The sequence below is a fragment of the Lissotriton vulgaris genome, chromosome 5 (genome assembly GCF_964263255.1).
Source record: "Lissotriton vulgaris chromosome 5, aLisVul1.2, whole genome shotgun sequence".
NCBI lineage: Eukaryota > Metazoa > Chordata > Amphibia > Caudata > Salamandridae > Lissotriton > Lissotriton vulgaris.
Window position 1 is genome coordinate 1,983,442,107 of NC_141693.1, and position 21,139 is coordinate 1,983,463,245.

The window sequence follows — 21,139 nt, forward strand, 5'->3', positions numbered from 1 at the left end:
GGAGAGGGTTATCTTTCAATTAAATGAACTACCACGAGCTCATAGGTTTGTGGTAATTTCCGAACTTCTTGCAGATACTTTTCACTCTAGAAACACCTAGAAACGTGCAGAACCACTCCTTTGGAAGCCGAGTGAGAATCTTTCAAGAAAAACTTTCACATATTTTTGGAGTTTGGTGAAAGGGGCTTCTTCACAGAGAAAATATTTTAAGTATAGAAAAAATACATAAAAAAATGTTTATGTGGAAATGCACCTTTTTGGACCAAGTTTTCATAAGTATTTTCCACATGCAGCAATTTCCCCATGAGTAAACTTTAGGCAGCTAAACTACTCCTATTGTACATCAGTGTTATGAATTTCAAAGACTACTTTCACTACTCTTCTGTTATTTCTAAATACCTTAACATCTGCTTTAGATATACAGAGTAGACCAGCCTTTGTGAATATGGCTCAAAGTGGTAAAATTCTATGTACATTCGATTAGTACCTGGAATTACTATGACACGTGCCCTGTTGAATCTCCACAATTTAAAGAAACGTCTTTACATTGTTCTTAAATAGAAAAAAGAAGCATTTAATGGTGGTAAGATGTAGGTTTGAGTGAGATGAGGAGCACTTCAAATATACGTCATCCTCGACTGAATATTTGCTCTCTTAATCTGTGGGAAATAGAACATGGACATGTTTCGGTCTGCTGTTGTCTTTTAATACAGCTGTGATCCACATTGGCAAATGGAGTCCCACATCAGCCGTACTGCGCATGTCGCCCAGTGACTAGTGATGGGCCAGACACCCGTTTGTTGAACCCGCAGATTCTTTCAGCGGAATATGGATTTGCTTCACTACTTCTGTCCTTTTTGCCACAGGATAAAGTTGTCAGTAGAGTTTGTGTCCCAGTGTTGCATCGTGTGTTCAGGTGAATGTTCTACAGATTGCAGAAGGGCAGCATGTTCTGTAACCACGCGGCATGGCAGGGTTTCATCAGGTGGGCACCATGTCCTGCTCTGTGGTGGAATAGAAACCACAGGGATATCCGCACTTTACGAGGGACCATCGTCATGGGAGAGAGAAAATAGATGTAGCCAGATGGATACCTCAGGTTGAAGTTTGATTGGAGATAGCACTGCTTCATCAAATGCAGAGAAATGTAACTCCATTGCTCTTTAAAACACGTCTTCATTAGAATGTACCTGTTTTGTGGTAAATCTCTGGAAGCTACGACGAATCCCAAATTATGGGGCATATGTACAAGCCCCTTTTGTGACGTTCCTGTGGCGATAGGGGCCTTGCCTTAATTACTAAAAAGTGGCTTAACGCTACCTTGTACATAAAGCACCCTTTCACGCTATGGTTAGCGTGAAAGGTGCGTGTAGTGGGTGTTGTGGTGGGCGTTCCACCGCATCACCCATTGTATTTGACACTGCCCCCTTTGTACAAGGGTGGCGTACATAGTAGGCAGCACCAAAATTAAGACGAGGAAAATCCTGGTCTTGTGTTGGCAAAACGAGGATAAATGCATTATTTCTCCTCGTTTTTGCTTTTTACATGTGAGCTACCTTGTGCAGCACACATGGAAAAAGCAAAATGCATGGTTGGTTTATGTACAGGGAAGTGCCCCTTCATGTACAAAAACACACCTTTTACAAAAATACCATTTTGTAACTTTCATGTGTGCTGCATGAAGCAGCACACATGACAGATACAAAATGACATTTTAGGATTGTTTCTGTGCAGGAAGGGACACCTTCCTACACATAACCAATCCTCCCCTGCATGCAGACCCCCATGCACTATGATGCAAGGGTGCCTGCATTGGCAGCAAGTTGTTAAACTTTACGCCATTGCAGGGAGACACGCTAGGCTGCACCACATTCTTGTAAATATGGTGCAGCCTTGCGTTTCCGAAGTGGCGGAGCGTGTCGTTAAGCCCAGGAGGCTAACGACACGCTCCGCCACTTCTACTGTACATATCCCGCTATGGCTCTTATTTTTCATCAGATCTTAATTCATGAATAAAACATTCGGGCTTAAGAAAGGAAACAAAAGTGCTCAGCACGTGTTTTCAAATCACATAAAGTTGTTCTCAGAAGTTTTGTAAAAGTTTCAAAATACTATGCAAAATTATGTCTGAATTTCACGAACTGCACTTTGGAGTATCTCAAGTGAACTTGAATCGATTGCAAAAAAAAAACACTCCAGGAGACTAGATCGAGGAGAACGTGTCGACAGCGATATATCTTCTGCTTTTGTGTTCAAAAGTTTTTTAATGGTTGGTTTTTGAACAAACTAATACATTGAGCATACATAAAAGTAAATACAATCCTGCAAAATAATCTAAAAATCAAGGAGGAAGGTAAAATAAAGAAACACAAATCATTCCACAGTTAGGTTTGGGTTTTGGGGTACAGGGGTATTTTTAGGCTTCAGGGCTAGGTTTGGGTTTTGGGGTACAGGGGTATTTTTAGGCTTCAGGGCTGGGTTTTGGGGTACAGGGGTATTTTAAGGGTTCAGGGCTAGGTTTGGGTTTTGGGGTACAGGGGTATTTTTAGGGTTCAGGGCTAGGTTTAGGTTTTGGGGTACAGGGGTATTTTTAGGGTTCAGGGATAAGTTTGGGTTTTGGGGTACAGGGGTATTTTTAGGGTTCAGGGCTAGGTTTAGGTTTTGGAGCACAGGGGTATTTTTAGGGTTCAGGGATAAGTTTGGGTTTTGGGGTACAGGTTTTTTTAAGGGATCAGGGATAGGTTTGGGTTTTGGGGTACATAGGTATTTTTAGGGTTCAGGGATAGGTTTGGGTTTTGGGGTACAGGGGTATTTTAGGGTTATGGGGTAGGTTCGGCTTTTGGGGTACAGGGGTATTTTTAGGGTTCAAGGGTAGATTTGGGTTTTGGGGTACAGGGGTATTTTTAGGGTTCAGGGCTCGGTTTGGGGTACACGGGTATTTTAAGGGTTCTGGGATAGGTTTGGGTTTTGGGGTACAGGGGTATTTTTAGGGTTCAGGGCTAGGTTTGGGTTTTGGGGTAAAGGTTGTATTTTTAGGGTCAGGATGGGTTATTGTTTAAGGGTGTTGGGATATTATAAGTAGTAAGGGTGGGTAATGATTTTGGATTTCAGGGGTATTTAAAGGGACCAGGGTTGGATAATCTTTTAGGGTTTACAGGGTAATTAAAAAAAAAAAAAATATATATATATATATATATATATATGTATACATATTTATATATATATATTTATATATACATAAAGATATATACATATATATTATATATATATATATATATGTAAATAAATATAATTATAAATAATTCAATTTAAATGAAGAAAAGTTTATTTTTAAATTAAGTAAATTATATTTGTGTATATATATATATATATATATATATATATATATATATATGAACCAAATCTTCAAACAGCACACTGCTGCAATGAAGACACGGACCCAAAGGCTGCAGTAAGGGAGATTTTATTTCAACCTCTCAGGCGACACGTTTCGAGCAACTAGTGCTCTTGATCACACACCATACACCTGGTCAGCAAACATTTTTAAACACTTTTTTTTGGTTACGTGATGCTCCACCTTCAATGTGATATATATATATATATATATATATATATATATATATATATATATATATATATATATATATATATATATATATATATATATATATATATATTTAAATATTGTACTTTTACAAAGTATATGCCTTCACCACACATGCCTTTGCGTTGTGATGGCATGCGTGGTAAAGGCATATGCAGAGTAAATTTTTGCGGCATCATGGTATTTTCTTATAAACGCACTTGCGTTATAAAAAATGCGGACTAATGGTATGCGGGATATTATCCTGTGGAATAACATCACATATTCCTTTAAATGAGATGGGAGTTGCTGGGTCTACAAGTTGGTGAGGAAAGGAGATTCCTTTATCGATCCATGTACTGTAATGGATAGTGCTCCCCCTATATTGAATCTTATGGTTGTCCCACAGCGACTCCAAGTGCGAATGTCTTATGCTAGCATCTAGTTTTTTATCTAGTTTCAGTAATGTGAAATTTGTGTTTTTAAAGATAGATTTTGAACCGTTGTTATTTGTGAGTTTGGAGGTAAGTAGGGCAGCTGGGTACCAATTGTTGCGCAGTGGTTTTACAATCTCTAGCCACACTGGAGTATATCCCACAGGGGGAACAAACCAATACGAGCCCTGTTTAGCTAAGAACGCCGTTTGGTATAGTTTAAAGTCTGCTAGGTTTACCCCCCCAAAAGATTTGTCCCGCCTGAGTTTTTTCAGACTAATTCTGGCCTTTTTACCTTGCCGTAGGAACTTGGAGATGAGGATATCTAGCTTCCGATGGAACTCCTCGGTCAATGTAAGAGGGAGCATGGTTCCTAGGTAGTTCACTAATGGCGTGATCATCATCTAGATATGGTTCGATTCTCCCCCACCATGGGATGAATCTCAGGGACCATGGGGTAGATGTATCAAGCTTTTTTCTTGTCGCAAACGCTGTGAATCGCAGAATAGCAGCGTTTGCGACAAGAAAAACGGGAAATTAGATGTATCATGCAAAAAGTTTGCAATATTAAGGAATCGCAAATTTTGCTATTCCTTAACATGGCGCAAGCATTTAAGAAATCGCAAATTGCGATTTCTAAATGCTATGTATGAAAAATTTTATTTTAGCGAATTTTGGCTAAGAAATCGCAAATTACCACCAACTTGTAGTTGGTGGTAATTTGCGAATTCTTTTACAAATGCACTTTATGCAATTTGTAAAGGTGCCATGTGACGCTCATACATGAAGGGCATGTATGTGTGCCATATGCGCACACATGTAATTTTTAGGGGTGCAGTAGGGTGTCCTTGAGACACCCCTGCAGCCTTGAAATTATTCTCAATTTGAGATTAGCAAATTGTGAATCGCAAATTGAGAATAATTTCACATTTATTCCTATAGGCCTCCTGGCCCATTGAAATGAATGGGAAATTATTCCTTATTTGCGATTAGTAATTTGCTAATCACAAATAAGGAATTTTAAGAAATCGCTAAAAAAAATTGTGATTTTCTACATACATGCCATTTTGCTATTCCCAAATAGCGATTCCTTAAAAATCGCTATTTGGAAATCGCAAAAGGGTATGTTGATACATCTAGCCCTAAGTGTCTAAAAGGTTTTTAATTTTTTCCCAGAGTGGTGGTTTCATTCCATTGTTAAGACTCTAGAATGTCACTGCCAAATTCCATCCCTAGGCATTTAATGAATCCCGGCTGCCGGGCGAGGCCCGAGTCACCTAGAATCTCTCTAGTGCAATAGATATTGAGGGATTTAACTTCTGTCTTATCTCTGTTCAGTTTGTAGCCGGATTGGGATGAATAAACTTCTATGGTTTGTATCAGGGCTGTAATGGAAGGGCATGGGTCCTCCGTGACTATGAGAATGTTGTCCACGTAAGCGGCTAGTTTCACTTAAATCTTACACCTTGTATTTCATGGTTCTGTTTAATGTCTTGAAGTAACGGTTCAGGGGCTAGGCTCAAGAATAAATGCATCAGATAAGGTACCATTGATCACCATGCGTGCAGTGGGTTCTGAATACATTGCTATAGCCATGGTGACGAATGAGCTACCTAGATTAAAAAATAGCATGCAGTGCCTCAAGAACGACCATGAGACTCTGTCGAATGCCTTTTCCGCATCCAGGGTAATGCCACAAGACGGGTCAGATTTTTGCTTTGCTTGTTCAAGAATGTGACAAAATAAGCGGGAGTTACTAATTATTTTAGGGAGGACCGCATTCACTCTTACTGCTAAAATTTTGGCATAGATTTTGCAATCCACATTAATCAGTGAAATTGGCCTATAGTTTTTGGGCAAAAGTGGATCTTTTCCTTCTTTGGGAATGACAATGATAGTGGCTTCTTTTATTGACTTGGGTTACTTCCTTCCTGGGCAATGGTGTTAAAAACTTTTAACAGGGTTGGTTGTAGAGATTCACCCAATGTTTTGTAAAAAGATGCCGAGAATCCATCCAGACCCGGGGCTTTATTACCTTTCAGGGATCTAATAGTGTTAATTAATTCTATTTCTGCGATGGGTTTACCCAGAGTTTCACCATCTGCCTTAGATAGGCGTGGGAGATTTAAAGATTCTAAATATCTGGCGCATTCTTCCGAGTTTGCTGTTTGTTTATTTTTAAAAAGCTCCTTGTAGAAGGATTCAAATGCGTTCAGAATCTCTTTCTATTTAGTTTGGATGGCGTTAGAGGTATCTTTTATCGAGGAGATAGTGAACTGCCTCTGCTTGTGTTTAAGATAGGAGGCTAATAGTTTTCCTGCTCTGTTTCCTTTACAAAGTTTCAATGCCTTGAACTTGTTAATCCATACCCCTGCCCTCTTACTAACTATTTTGTTATATAGATATTTTTTTTTACTAGCTATCGTCAGACCATCTTGTATCAGTACTAAACTAGCAGGCACTCACCCCACACTTCCCCCTAAACGGTGGCGATTCAATGAGGAGGTACTCTCCGACCCAGCCGATAAAAAACTCATAGAGAGTGCTATACATGACTATATCACGCACACTTATCTTCCAGACACAGACGCATTCACCTTGTGGGACGCGCTTAAAGCTACTATCAAGGGGATTCTCATCGGGATTAAAGCAAGAATCAAAAGGAAATTAAATTCAGAACTAAATGCTTTAGAAGGAGAGATTCAACTCTTGGAATCATCTCATGCCAATCTGGTAGATAATAGAGACCTATGTGAACAGTAAAGAAAATATATATTTTCTGCTTTAACTAGGCTACTGAAATGCATTTTGTTTTGAAACCACACCCCAAGGCAAAAAGCACAATATTTCACAATGACATAATTTCCAAAATTGCAGGTATTTCACAAACCATGAAATTCCCAAAATTGGGAGAAATCCTAACAAACATGTACACACAATTGTTTTAGGGTGATTACTGATTATTAATTTTGTTAGGCAATGCATTGGAGAATGATGCCTATGCATTCTATGTTTACCAACTGCTATTTTTAAGCAATGAGACATCAAATGATTATTCATTGCGTACTCAAAGGTATTTCTTTGTGTTTCAGAGCCAGATAACACTGATGGACGTGCCAGTATTTAAAGCCATTCAGCCAGAGGTATGTTTTCAATAAGCACTTTAGTACACTTTTTTTTGCTGGAATGAATGTTTGTAAAATATTTTCTGTGCTATTTTTGTAACCTGTGTATAGCTGCATGGTTTCTGTGGGTTTTCGATTTTGGATACAAAATGAACATAGGACAATGTGTCCATTGTGTTTCTCATGATGGATGTCTGTTTTTGACTCTGGGAATTAAGATGTTCTATAAACAGCAGGAAGCAGTGCTGCAGGTAAGTTCTATTCACTAAACACAAGTGTTTCTAGTTTGATAATAGGATGTGGAAAAAGTGTGTGTGGGTAATAGGGGCTTGGTCAGTAATATTTGTGTTAGCTTATTTTTTTATTTAATGGACAATAATATCTTTGTAATCATTTCTGATGAATGTGCAGGCTACCAGGTAAAAAGAAAACAGCTTTATTCTAAATATTGCAGGAGCAGTCTGGGACAATGTTCCACCTGTAGCCACACTACTCCAACCACCGCCATCCTGACCACCAACACAGCAACATGCCAACCCATTAAATACATAAGAATACCAACTTTCACACCCTAACAGATATCAACCTCTTACTTTGTAGTTGTAGGGAGTTTTATACACCCAGTTTCACTATTCTTAACAAGTGTTCAATCAAACAGTTAAAATATCTCTAGTCATTACAATAAATAGATATTTAACTCCATGTTCACAGTAATTTCTACGGTTATCTTGTAAATGATGTCTCAAACTCACAAAGACATCGTCAAACAAAGCGACCTTCTAGAACACCTAGCGTCGTTGATTGTTAGTGATGCAGGACTGATAAAAATAAATGTTTTTTTACTCTACGTTGGAATGCCCATTTAAAATGACGAATGTTTTTAAATAATGCGAGAAGACAGTATGTGTCGCAATCCCCTTGTCTATCAATGGACTGATATGATGAGATGCAACGCTAGCAGTCTAAGCCGCTGACTTGGTGCCATATTGGGTACACCCAAGAGAAGCATGCTTCCATTACCACAGCCCTGCTTCAAATCATTGCTTCTAAGGATATTCGTTGTCATTCGCCCCACACACCCCACTTGACCTCCCTGGTAACGGTTGGAAATGCTCCTAAGATTCACTGAGGCCTCCAAGTTTGTTCCAGTGGAGGCCACAATCAACCGGGCCAACAATGGACGGGATGTCCACCAAGCATCTGAACTTTGTTAGTTGACTTCTGGATCGAAGAGCTCAGGGCAGAGATCACGCTGGAAGCCTTCCTGTCTCCGGGGTGTTGTTTGTTAGATAGCGGTCGCCGGTTCAACAAACAGATCACAATTTAGTGAAGCATTTTATTGTGTGGTGAAGAAGTAAGCCTTGAAGACGCAGGGTTTCTTCTGTGTCCTCTTCCAAATAGTGGCTTGATGGGTTGCCCTCTCAGAAGCTTCAGCTGAGCGGCAACCGTGAAGAATCCTTACAAAGAAGCACCCGGGCGGCTCAGTCCGCCTTTCCACTTCTGTATTAGCATTTACATCAGTAGGTTTGTCAAAGACAGCAACTCTGCTTTCATTGACGGATTTAATCACCTTTCTGATGTTTCAATCAGGTTAAAACCAAAGCGACCTCCCTCCTTTCAACGCAAGTTCCGCTAAACAGATTGCTTAGACATTTCTTCCAGCTTTACTTCTTTAACCAAAAGCAAGAAAAAGTGTAATGGGGCTTTGTCCTAGTCCTTATTAGGAACATATACTTTGACGCAACCATTGCCAGCATTTTGCTAGTCTAGACTAATTTTAGGTTTGATCGCCCATTTATGGTGCTTATCCAGGAGTTAATAATCATTTAGGCTTAAAGAAACATTGTTCATTTTCCACTAAAGATTTATGAGCCTTCCCTTCCCCTTCAAATCAGCCACACCTTCCTTGTCTGAGTCTGGGACATGACTTAAATCTGAAAGCGTTATCTTCCATTTGCATCTTGCATAACTTGACCGACTTTGGTTCATCAGCTACTGTCTATATGCCATCAGCCTTGATACCTTTTCCTCCTGGACCAATTTTTCCCTGATCTCCATCATTGGATTTGGGAGACTTTGCCATGTGGATGAGCACTCAAAATATTCAATGTACTGACTGTCAGCTCTGCTGCTCTAGTTAGAGTCCCACCTACTGTTTTGTTTCTGTGAGGTGCCTCCGCTGGCTCTGCGAGCGGAAACCTTCGACTGACGACCCCACGGATGTCAGACTGTCAATCTAAGTACCTCAGACCATGCATCCTACTTAAGGTCGGTGCTCTGGCATATGTCGTTTCCTGTTTGAGACCACCAGAAAAAGAAATAAGCAAAAAGGTTGCCCCCAACCTGGAAGAAGTCTTTGGGAGTTTCTTAAAAAAAAAATAAAGTTTGCTGATTGGCTGCATGGAACATGGCAGTGACTCCACAATTTTTCTGTGCTGACAGAAAGGTGGCAGTGGCTTCTGTCCAGTCACAGAGATCTCTATCAAGTAGAAAGAGAACTATAAATGACGCTGCGGCAATCTGCCAAGGTGGTGCCGATCATGACCTTCATTGAGCAGGTGGAAAGGCAGGATGGTGGGATGCCCGCCAAACAGTAAAATAAACTTAGATTTTTAATTCAACCTTCAGCTTCATTAAACTAGACATATTATTGCTTCAGTCATTCGTCTAAGTCATGAGGAGAAACATTGACTCGGAAAATACATGCCGTTGGATCCAGTTATAGTCGCTCGTCATTTTTCATTGTTGAGTCATGCCAAGACGTCTTTGTGGAGTCTAACCCTTTTTTTAGCTTTTGTTTTTCCCACTGACTTTCATTGCAAATTTTTTCACATTGTTCCAAATGAGAACGGTTTTGAATAACTGCGCAACCCTTTAACTGTTTTTCTTTATTTTGTTTCTAGTTAATTGCATTTTATGCTTTTTTCTTTTTTCTTATTAAACGAAACGTATTTTGGATGTTTCCTTTTTTTTTTATTTACCTTGATTTTTTCCTAGGCATTGCAGGAGCTCAGTCACAGCTCACATCAGCCAGTGAACTATCTCTGCCTTTTCCCAATAGATGGTAATTCCCTTCAATGGGAGTGAAACCTGTAGTTTGGACTTATTATTCAATCAAATCAATCAGGGGCTTGTATAACGCAGCTACTCACATGTGAGGGTCTCAGGTGCTGGAGGAGGAGGGCTATTGCTGTTCCTTCTGGGTGTAGGATCATTGAAAGAGCCAGGCCTTGGTCCTTCTTGAATTGGGTCAGCGATGCCGATTGCCTGAGGTGGAGGGGCAGGGTACTCCAGATCTTGGCTTTGAGGTAGGAGAAGGGTCTTCCTCTGATTCTGGTATTGTGTATCCTGGGAACGGAGGCAGGGTGAGTTGGGCGGAACAGAGTAATCTGGCGGGTTCGTGGAATGCGAGGCAGTGGTTCAGGAATGCTGGCCCTTCGTCGTGGAGAGCTTTGTAGGCATATGTGAGAAGCGTATTCAATAGAGTACCCAAAGTACAGAAAATTCAAATAAACTGCTTTATTTATACCTACTAACACTATAGATTACCAGGCGCAACTGGTGCAAGAAACGCAGAGTGGGGGGGAGTCGATAGACAACGGAATAGGGAAAATACATTTAAAAATAAAACAAAACCACTTACCTTGTGCTAGCTATACCATCATCTGTCGGCTTCCGCCCACCACCCTGACCCACCGCTCATACCTGCACCGGCCGTGACTGTAGATTACAGCTCTGCTGCATATACTCCTTTTGTGCGACATGTCCTGTACGGACGTTTTAGCTAAGACTTTCTATTGGAAGAATAAGTGATGCACGGTTAGTTGATTAGACGCTGTGGGATGAGAAGGGTTGTTTTTATTCAATTAAAGGGAGGGTATGGCCTAAGGAGCTGTCATGCATATACAATAGGATTGACACATGGTTCTTCTTGGGTCAGGCCAGTGTAAAAAACATTTATTTAGAAGATCAGTCATTTTTTTTTTGTAGTGGTGAATTTGAATCGCTGGTGTCACACCTGGGTTGCCTCTGGCCGATTTCTCACAAGGACTGCAAGTGTTGCAGAGATTGCTGTGGCATCTAAATAAAATATTTTACCCTGGTAATATTTGAATGTAGGACTTTTTCAAATCTTGTCAAACATCTCATAAAAATGTTTACCAGAACAATTGTAAATGTGCACACTTGTATAGCATTTAGCAAAACTCCCCCTCTAAAAGTGTTCTACAATCTTTAATTTTTTCACTAAAAAGATAAACATAAATTCTACTAACTAAAATCGAATTCAAATATTTTATAGTTGAAGTTACAGTAAGATTACTTGGTAATTCTCCTCTGACAATAAAAGGCAACTTCCTGAGATTCTACCTTACGTATTGACTTGGTTTGGTAAAAAAAAATCTGCTGTACTCGCATGCAAAACTTTTGGCAATTACCAGTGCTTGATTTGAGCCAGTGGTTTCTGGTGCTCAGCATTGCACTTAACCATCAACACCGGCGCTTTTCATTAGCACCTGTTAAGGACACCTTCATTTACAGTGTTGTAAATAAATAACCAAAAGCAAATGTTGCCTGCGCCATACCATGGGTGTGCAAGCATTGTGAGGCATTAATGCGTCGGCGAAATACCACAACAGCCAGCAGCAGGCACATCATTCTGCCTTTTTTCTTTTTTTTTTTTTTGTGCTGATGCCGAAGCATCAGGAAAAAGCATTTTGCTTTTTTCTCTGACCCTGTACAGCATTGCCAAAAGACATTCCAAAGTCATTAGGTCCCAAACATGAGACCTATTGACTTTGTAAATGCTTGTTTTTCTTCCCGCTGACCAGCAGTAATTCTGCTCAACAGGCAATTAAAAAAAAATCACCCCAAAAGCACTCAACACCGCGTTGCAGAGCCATTTTGTGCTTCTGAAGGAGGAATTCCCAAGTGATGGATATCGCTCAGCATAAGCATAACCTTATGCCGGCTTCATTTACTGTTAGTTATCTGGCATTTCTACGGACAGTGAGGTAATGCAATATATCTGTGATTAGGGTTGTTTTTAAAACGTTTTTCATTTTCTCAAACAGGTTTGTGGGTGTTTAATGCTCCATATAGTAAGGATTTGGAGGGTTTGAAGAAACGTCTGGCTGGCCCCGCTGCTCAAGTGCTCGCGCCAGGCAAAGCCAGACACATTCAAGTAATTATGTGCATGGCTCTGACTGACCCAAGTTGGAAGGGACCCTGTATTTCGTTTATTTTTTATTTTTTACTAACCTTCCACGTATGCATGTGAAACTGCTTGCAAAAGCAATTTAAATATTGTACAGTAATGCTTCCTTATTTCCCCAGTGCTTTGTATTTTCTTGCTGTGGTCTTTTTAAGCCAGCTTATTTCAGTGTTAAAAATAAGGCATCAAGTTTTGACGTGGACGCAGATTTTCCTAACCTCTTTGGTGCAAGACTATCTGACTAGTTTTCTAAATTGGCACAGCTTGTTTGCAATCTGGGGAGACAGGCGTTTTCTAGTAGCCACCCCCAAGCTATGGAGCTCCCTTCCTCTGCCCATTAAAACCAGTCCAACCCTTACTATTTTTCGAAAACTCCTGAAAACTTGGTTATTTGACCAATAATTTTAAGGTAGCTTCATCTCAGGAGTCCGATCTGCGCCGAGACACCCTCGGGTATTTGCGCGCAATAAAAATCGCAAAAACATAAACATAAACATAAACAAATGGTCATTCTTTATGGGTCTTGTGCAGTCGCCCTCTGCAGGCATTCACGAGTGCCAGCATCCAGTCCGCTGTTGATCCAGATAGCCCAGTCAGATGCTTTGTGCAGGCTTTGTGCTGAATACAGATGTCTGCAAGGGACAGGAGGCTTTGCTACCTTAATCTGTGTCACGAGCAGCAAGAGGAGGGCATCAAAGATTCCACTTGAAACATCCGCTATAAAAAAAACAACATACCTGCACCCTGTTGTGTTATGTCAAGGCTAGGATACTCTGCATTTCAACAGTGATTGCAAGCACCCCTATGTTAATGTGCATTTTATTTCTCCAGTTGGCACAATTTGAAAGGCCTGTCAGTATTCCACTCAATGAAATGGTGAGAGACTGAGAAAGTGTCATTGAAGGTTGGATTTTTCCAGTTATCGCGTCTTGGCGCACACACTGTGCCCATCGCGGTATACAACCTTTACAACGAATCTTTTACCACGCACTACCATTACAACGCAGTCATTACAATGCAAACCATTACAACGCATTGCGCTGGGGGGCGCTCTAGGATAGGGAATAAGTTTAATTTACTATCCAACACCTTCCCTAGTGTCCACGGGGGACTGGAGTTGGAATAGTAAATTAAACTATTCACTATCCAGCACCCCAAAGCGCTATGCGTTGTAATGGTATGCGTGGTAAAAGTATGCATTGTAACGTCATACATCCGCCCATCGCACATAATGTTATACATCCGCAGATGCCACTGCACTTGTGGAGTTTGTGGTTTTGCAAAGTCAGAGAACTTAGTTGCCATACGTCATGTTTGAGTGGTCCAGCCTGCCCTGGCCTGTCTTTGCCCTCTGATACTTGTACGTTTGCTGTCAGTGTTACGTTAAGTGAGTGGAGCTGCGCGTGTCCCAAAAACAGAATGTGTACCATGTTCACTCCTGGTCAGAAGTCCCTGGCACTGATGCACCTTAGATATTTAAATCATGAAGGGTGCACATGGATGATGCCTAAGATTGGTTGAGTGAATGTATTCTTCATGTCTGGGCATGCTCGCCTGCCGTTTTCAGCATACGACGCTCATCGTGCTGGAAAGGGTTGGAGAAGACACAGTAGTGGGCTAACAAAGTCCAGATGTTGGGTTCCTGTTGTCCCAGAGTGAACATGGTGTAGTGGGACTTCATCAGTCTTTGGAAGTATAAGGTGAGGGCTGACTCTGGAGCCTTGGGGATCGGGACTGGATTGGGATGGGTCCCATTTATGTGTTTACATGAGACTAGCTGATGACGTAAGTGAGATGTTAATCATTAATGTGGGTGAGGTGGTAAATGTATATGGTGCAGTTCAGTAAGCTGGCTGGTACTGGCAGCTGCTACCCTCGACTACACTTATTTTACTTGTTCAACGTGTGTACCACACATTATGCAGTGCACGACACACACCCAAAACAGCCGATGAATGCTACACTTCCCATCGTGCCGGACATGCTGTCGTCTGACAGAACTCCTTACATGGGTCGAAACCATCTTGATAGTCCACATAGATAGACTGTATCAGTGACCAGCAACACTTGCCAAAGCTCTGCATACATCTCCCTCCGCAGTGGGCATGCCTACCAACGAAGACAAGTTCTATACAAACATACAGGTTGGAAAGGATACTAACCTCAAGTCCTACACACCACTTTCATGAACCCACCTCTTCTTGGGGTGGATCTAAGTTTTCTGCTGTAGTTTATTCTGTGGCTGAACAGGCACATATTGCTTTATTTTTATTCATCCATCCTCCTGGGCACGTCCTTTTAGTGGCATTTTGTTATGAAATGAAAATGAAAATGAAATACCAGCATTTGTAAAGCGTACAGCTACCTCAGGAGAGGTGTACCGGCGCTGGGGGCTGTCGGGACGATAAAGTGAGCTATTGCCCAGAGTCACATGGTGCAGGGATAACCTGCTGCCGGATTAAACCGTGAACCCCGTGGTCCAGAGTCAGGCACCCTGGCTGCCTCGCCACACCTCTTCCACTATGGATGGCATCTTGTTATGCCAGCATGAAGCTGTGGTCAGGAATGCATGCATGGCATTCTTCGTCATCCTACGGACTATTCTTCGTAATTAAAAAAAATGCATGTCTGTGCAGGGTTCTATATTTATACTTAAAACAGAACTAAAAAAAGGTCATGTTTATGTCTAACGCAAACATTTCCAAAAATGCATACTATTTTATATTTACATACAGTAATTTTGATAAACAATAGAGTGAAGTAATTGTTTTTGAGGGGTAATTTAGAAAAAGTACTAGCATGGTTTTAAACACTCTTCTCCTAGAAAACTCGCACCTTGGGTAAGTCAAGTACACAATGCGTTGAAAGAAAAGTACATGGTTGCAAAGTTTCCGTGATTGACCCACTCTAAGATGATTTTAAGGTGTAACTAATTTAATCTCAACTTGCTATTTCAGTTCCGACAGATTTGGATCTGAGGTTCCTACAGTTGTGTTTAAATGTTGGTGATGCAGCGCGGCTTCCAAACAATCCTCAAACTCATCTCACTAACCCAGGAGCAACCTATTTTACTCGTCAGTGGGGCCCATAGCACCGCGGGTCACACACCAGTATACACTGCCCCTGAATCAGCTAAAAAGAAGGCGAGCTGCTGGATAAGCGGGGTACCTCACTAACCTAAATTCTATATTTTATACATTTCAAAAATACTCAACATTCATAAGGAATAAAACATCAAAGTACTCCGCTATTTTTCGATGGACCAACTAGTAGGAATCAGTTGATGATGATTAAGTCCAGCTCAATCACAATATTCCCATAACTTCTTAGCATTTAAGTTGTCATGACTTTTATTGTAATAAAAAACAGACTCGAGTTTATATTGTCCAAAATTTTATCTAGATTCATTAGGAAAGAAAAATAGCATAGACATGCACAATTTAAGCATTTATTTAAAACATTTAAGAAATTAAAAATTAGAAAGCATATTACGAATCTGCCATAGGAAGATGACAGAACTGCATAGAACAGGTTCCCAAGCTGACTGTCTTTCTAACCTACTCAATGTCTCCCTCCCGACGGGTGCGGAACCATTCTACAGGATTACTCGTCCTGCCGGCTTTTCTCGTACTACGGGACATCTAAGTTTGGGGAGCCTCCATACTCCCCGTGGCTCGTCAAGTGGACGCCTATACCATTCTAAATTATTCATTGCGGAAGAAACCTCACCGCACTTATCCTGATTTTAAGCATCTTGCTTTTCCCATTGGACAGGAACAACTCTGGATCCACTCCAACAACGATTTGAACCCAATTCACCTGGTCTCGAGCAGGGCCGGGTCGGAATTATCACTGGGACAGCGACCTGCGGTTTACCACCCATCAACTTCAGCCCTGAAGAGTCGCGGAATTATTGTATTCCCTTGCGACGAAACACGTGTCGGCTGGCCATTCAAATGTAATAAAAGAGGAACCGAACTACTGGTGGTCCTTTATTCAACGAGGAAAACTTGAACTTTTAGTGTCCATTGAGACACCGTTTTTCTGTACTTTCTTAGTATAGTGTGCAACAGGTCTTGTGTTTCCCTTGCAAGCGTGTGGTCATGGGGTGGCATAGTCTTCATTGGTTGATTTTCAGAACTTTAGAACTATATCCTTGGTAACCACACTGTCGTTTGAGCATCAGGAAGTTTGAGAATTGTTTCAAGAGGGTCACCTGTGGTCAAGCGCACAATAAAGTGTGCTTATTACAATTTTTTTTATATTTTATGACGCGTCAGTTTTATTGTAAGCTCTATGACATTTTTTAATATTTTGGTTCAAATTTAAGTGGGAGTGATATTCCTGCGTATAAAAATAATTTACATCTAAAATATAGGCATGTTGGTGAAGGCACTCCTTGGATTGATATGGAACAAGGAAATCCAAGTTGTAGAAGAGGTTTTCAGAAAGAACGAGACACTATATGAACAACTGTTTGCAAGAAGAGATTTAGCTGCCAACATTTCTAGTTCAACAATTGAGGCGAACCCCATGTTTTGTTAAGAGTGCTCCTCATTTCAGGAATTATGGTGACTTTTTAGCCTTTGTTGGGATAGCCTATGATTTCTTTTTTTTTTTGCTTCATCGTATCCTTAACTTGCCCTTCAAACTTATGTTGAGCTCAGTGTTTAAAAACAAATTTCTTAATGCTGGTTAATATTCACTTGGCTCCGTTCAGCAACTACATTCAGATAAAGCGCCACTTATCCTGTGTAAGGCGCTTTGCCACATTAATTCTCAGTGTTGTGCCAAAGGATCAGTCACTGAGCCCACTCTTGTCCTAGATTATTTATTGTGAAACTCACTTTAATCTCTTTCTTTGACATAGCGAGAACTTCTTATAAAGCCTTGCGTATGGTGGGAGCAGTGCTCTAGCATTTATACCTTTGGTTTTGTGGTCCAGAGAAAACTCATTCACTTTCCTTCAGCATCTGAACCCTGCCTCTCCCAGGCGTTGCTACATGCGACTTTCCTGTGTGCGTGGACACAGTGCCTAGAAGGCACATCTGGCTTACCTGTGCCATGCATTTCTCACAGGGGAGCTCAGTGGTGATTTCATGTACATGTCTCAGATTGCATGGTTCAGTAGAGTTTCTTGGAACTATGTTGGCAAAAATTCAGATTGCAACTGCTGGACTTCCATCACAGGCAACAGAGCAAGGTAAGCAGAAATGAGTTTGTTAAAGGAATCCTAACCCCTAGGGATTCACACACCACTAGGAATATTGTCTCCCTGTAAGGCAGAGTCAGACTGGGACAGAAAATATGAAGAGGCTACAAAAATAAAGTTTTCCTCATTCGTGAATCAGATGACTAATAAAGTGGCCCACGTTTGCAAACCACCACAGTGTTGATCTTGTGAAGACACGCTGCACAGGTGAGTGCAAAGGCGTGGGAGACTACATGCCTCTGTGCTTGTTGTTGGCAATATCTGAGGTAATATCAGGCAACTGCACAGTGCCAAGATGCCACAAGGGGCAATTGTGCACTATACAAACGCATGTTGTTTTTAGGCCTAGAGCCATCCCTTGTTTAACTGGCTTTAGTTCCGCCCCCATCTACATCAATCAGCAGTGGTGGATCTTGAGGAGGTTTAATCTCCTTTTGACTCCTTAGTCTGATTTGGAATGATTTTAAATCCCCCTAGATTCTCATCAGCAAGCTCCTCATTGGCCAAGCTGTACCGGCTCCCTAAATGTAGAGAATCTGAGTGTTCTAGGTACCTTGAATCCTCGCTCACCAGGTTCTGCCGTTAGGAAAATCTTTTAACATTCTGGTGACCAAGTCTTTCTGGTTCTTAGTCCAATAAGTCCATTAGTATTTAGGTGTATCTACAACACGCCCCAGGTTTATTGAGGCGCCCTCTGCCAGCTAACTCCAATAGCGCCTTTTCAACTGTTTCCCAGTTAAACTTCAGCTCAGAACTCATACCATATATATTCAGCTTGCACTTGGTGCATGAATGTGACTTATCCTGTATACTTTACATAGACGGCTAGGGGTTACGTATGCTTGATGCAGATAGTTACATCGGGAATGTCACATGAGGGTTCCCGCTCACCTTGACCACGAAGCCTCTTCCTCTAGTCCAATCTTCATCTGAGAATGTGAAGTGTAGGTGAACTTTGCACCGGAATCAAACTTCCTCAAACCTCATGCGGGTATTAAATGGCACAGTAAGTCACTGCTTTTTGTTGCAAACCCAAAGCCGGCGTTATCTGCAGCGCTCTATTAGAAGGTGGCACCTCGGTTCCACACCCTAAAGTTGTACTTTCTTTTTGATGTTGTAGACTGTGAGTGTATCTGGAGGTGAGCAACCCAATATACCCTTGCGGGCTTAGGCAGAAGGATAAGCAATTGATTGGGCCAGCAAGGGATTTTTTTATATTTTGAGGCTAGGGACCAGTAGTGCGGAACTCAATTGAATTGTAAACTCACACTATTCTTTGTTTGCAACTGGAAAAATCAATAAACGCTATAGATCAAAAATGTTACCACACTAACATTATATAACAAATAGCAATAATACAAAAACCAGGTTGTTGTAGTCATAAGTATTTCTTTGTATTTAATTTTCAAAAGTAGAGTTTATCTCTTGTGCATAATTACGGGTACAAAAAGAATGCAAAAAGGATATACTTAAACAGTGTTGTTCAATAACATGGTATATCGGAAAAAAGGTCTAAACTGCTATTAAATAATAACTTTGACTCCAAACAAAAATGATATGAAAGTCAATAGTGTTGTATAAAACTGTAGCAGAATTGAGACAATGTTGTCGACGTTTCGGTCTTTCTTTTGAATTCACAAGACCATCTTCAGGACAGAAGTTTAAAAAGCATTGGATCGAAGACCCTTTGTAGCCTGAATGAAAATGGCTGTCTTGTTGAGCCAAGGAAGCTATATCACAGACGGTTACAATCGACCATTCAGAGTGACCTTACTGTCAGACAAGTACAGTTCTTCTGTATTTTTCAAGTTTTGGGGTAAAGGGAATTTCGGCACAGCATAAGTCTTGTTGCTCGAAAAAACGCTTCTCTCGGTCAGCAGTGAAGGCGTCACCTTACCGGAACAGCTGCTCCTGTAAGGTGATGCCCTTTACCCCAAAACTTGAAAAATACAGACCTGAATCTCCAAACAAGCACCTACTGTGTTATACACATTAGAAGAACTGTACTTGTCTCACAGTAAGGTCACTCTGAATGGTTGATTGTAACCGTCTGTGATATAGCTTCCTTGGCTCAACAAGACAGCAATTTTCATTCAGGCTACAAAGGGTCTTCGATCCAATGCTTTTTAAACTTCTGTCCTGAAGATGGTCTTGTGAATTCAAAAGAAAGACCGAAACGTCGACAACATTGTCTCAATTCTGCTACAGTTTTATACAACACTATTGGCTTTCATATCATTTTTGTTTGGAGTCAAAGTTATTATTTAATAGCAGTTTAGACCTTTTTTCCGATATACCATGCTATTGAACAACACTGTTTAAGTATATCCTTTTTGCATTCTTTTTGTACCCGTAATTATGCACAAGAGATAAACTCTACTTTTGAAAATTAAATACAAAGAAATACTTATGACTACAACAACCTGGTTTTTGTATTATTGCTATTTGTTATATAATGTTAGTGTGGTAACATTTTTGATCTATAGCGTTTATTGATTTTTCCAGTTGCAAACAAAGAATAGTGTGAGTTTACAATTCAATTGAGTTCCGCACTTACTGGTCCCTAGCCTCAAAATATAAAAAAATCCCTTGCTGGCCCAATCAATTGCAGACTGTGAGTAACAACCTATCCATCAGCAACTATGTGTTCCTGCCAAGGTTTGTCAGACGTCATGAGTTTCCTACTTCTACTGGTTGACCTATGTACTCCATATCCTCTGTGGACCAATGTTCTCAGACTTCATGAGTTTATCAAACCAGAGAACCGTTCCGCCAAGGAAACTCTGGGACATAGTCTGTCTTCAGTCTTGTTTTTTTCAGTGCCTTCTTGCTACATCCACCATCGCAGTGGATTGTGTTCCCCAGCAGCAGTTACCACGTATAGAGGTGCCAGTACTTTGTAAACATATGTAGCTTCTGCTGTTCTTGGTGCCGCCATCCATTTTGCAACCAACTGAAATTAGGCAGCTTTTTAGGAAGGCTCTGAAAACATGGCTGTTTACCTTCACCTAGTTCTCCTGGAAGTGTAGGCTTACTCCCTTTCACATACACTAGCTCCAAGACGCCACGGCAATCGAGCGCTTATATCCTATCCTATATCCTAAGTTAAGCAGCCAGGTATTGGCTCATAAGCCTCGTTCTATTCTCGACTGCCCTAATTTTGTAAGAGCCAACATTTCTCTCTCATTTATCTATTACATTTCCAAAAGTAGTGTCAAATTCATTGAAAAACTAGGGGGATATTAGTGCCAGCAAGTTTACAAAGTAGGACAGGAGCATAGGTAAAACAATCCTTTTGGTCAGAATGATCCTTCCCATCAGCAATATTGGGAGGTAAAAAACTTTATAAATCAATGACCCATTTTGTTGTAGTTAAGACGCTGAATGGGCTGCCTTATTATATGAAGATGTTGGAAGACCTAGGGGCAAACAGGTTCCATCCTTGAATTGCCACCACCTCTGCAGTAGGAACTTCGGGAGAGAATGTGGCCTAATGGCTAGAGCAGTTGATCTCGAAGCTGGCGAATCAGGTTTGTGTCTCGGCAGGGACGCTCAACATCCTGTGATGCAGGG

At 40.9% G+C, this 21,139-nt stretch overlaps 1 protein-coding gene across 1 annotated transcript in view; it reads left to right on the top strand.

The window, feature by feature from the left end:
• Positions 1-21,139, top strand: part of RALGPS1 (Ral GEF with PH domain and SH3 binding motif 1) — a 1,949,641-nt gene that overhangs the window by 500,392 nt on the left and 1,428,110 nt on the right. The window contains exon 5 of the mRNA XM_086924714.1: positions 7,110-7,160. Coding sequence (XP_086780840.1) covers positions 7,110-7,160 — 51 coding nt within the window. The remainder of the gene's footprint in view (positions 1-7,109; positions 7,161-21,139) is intronic.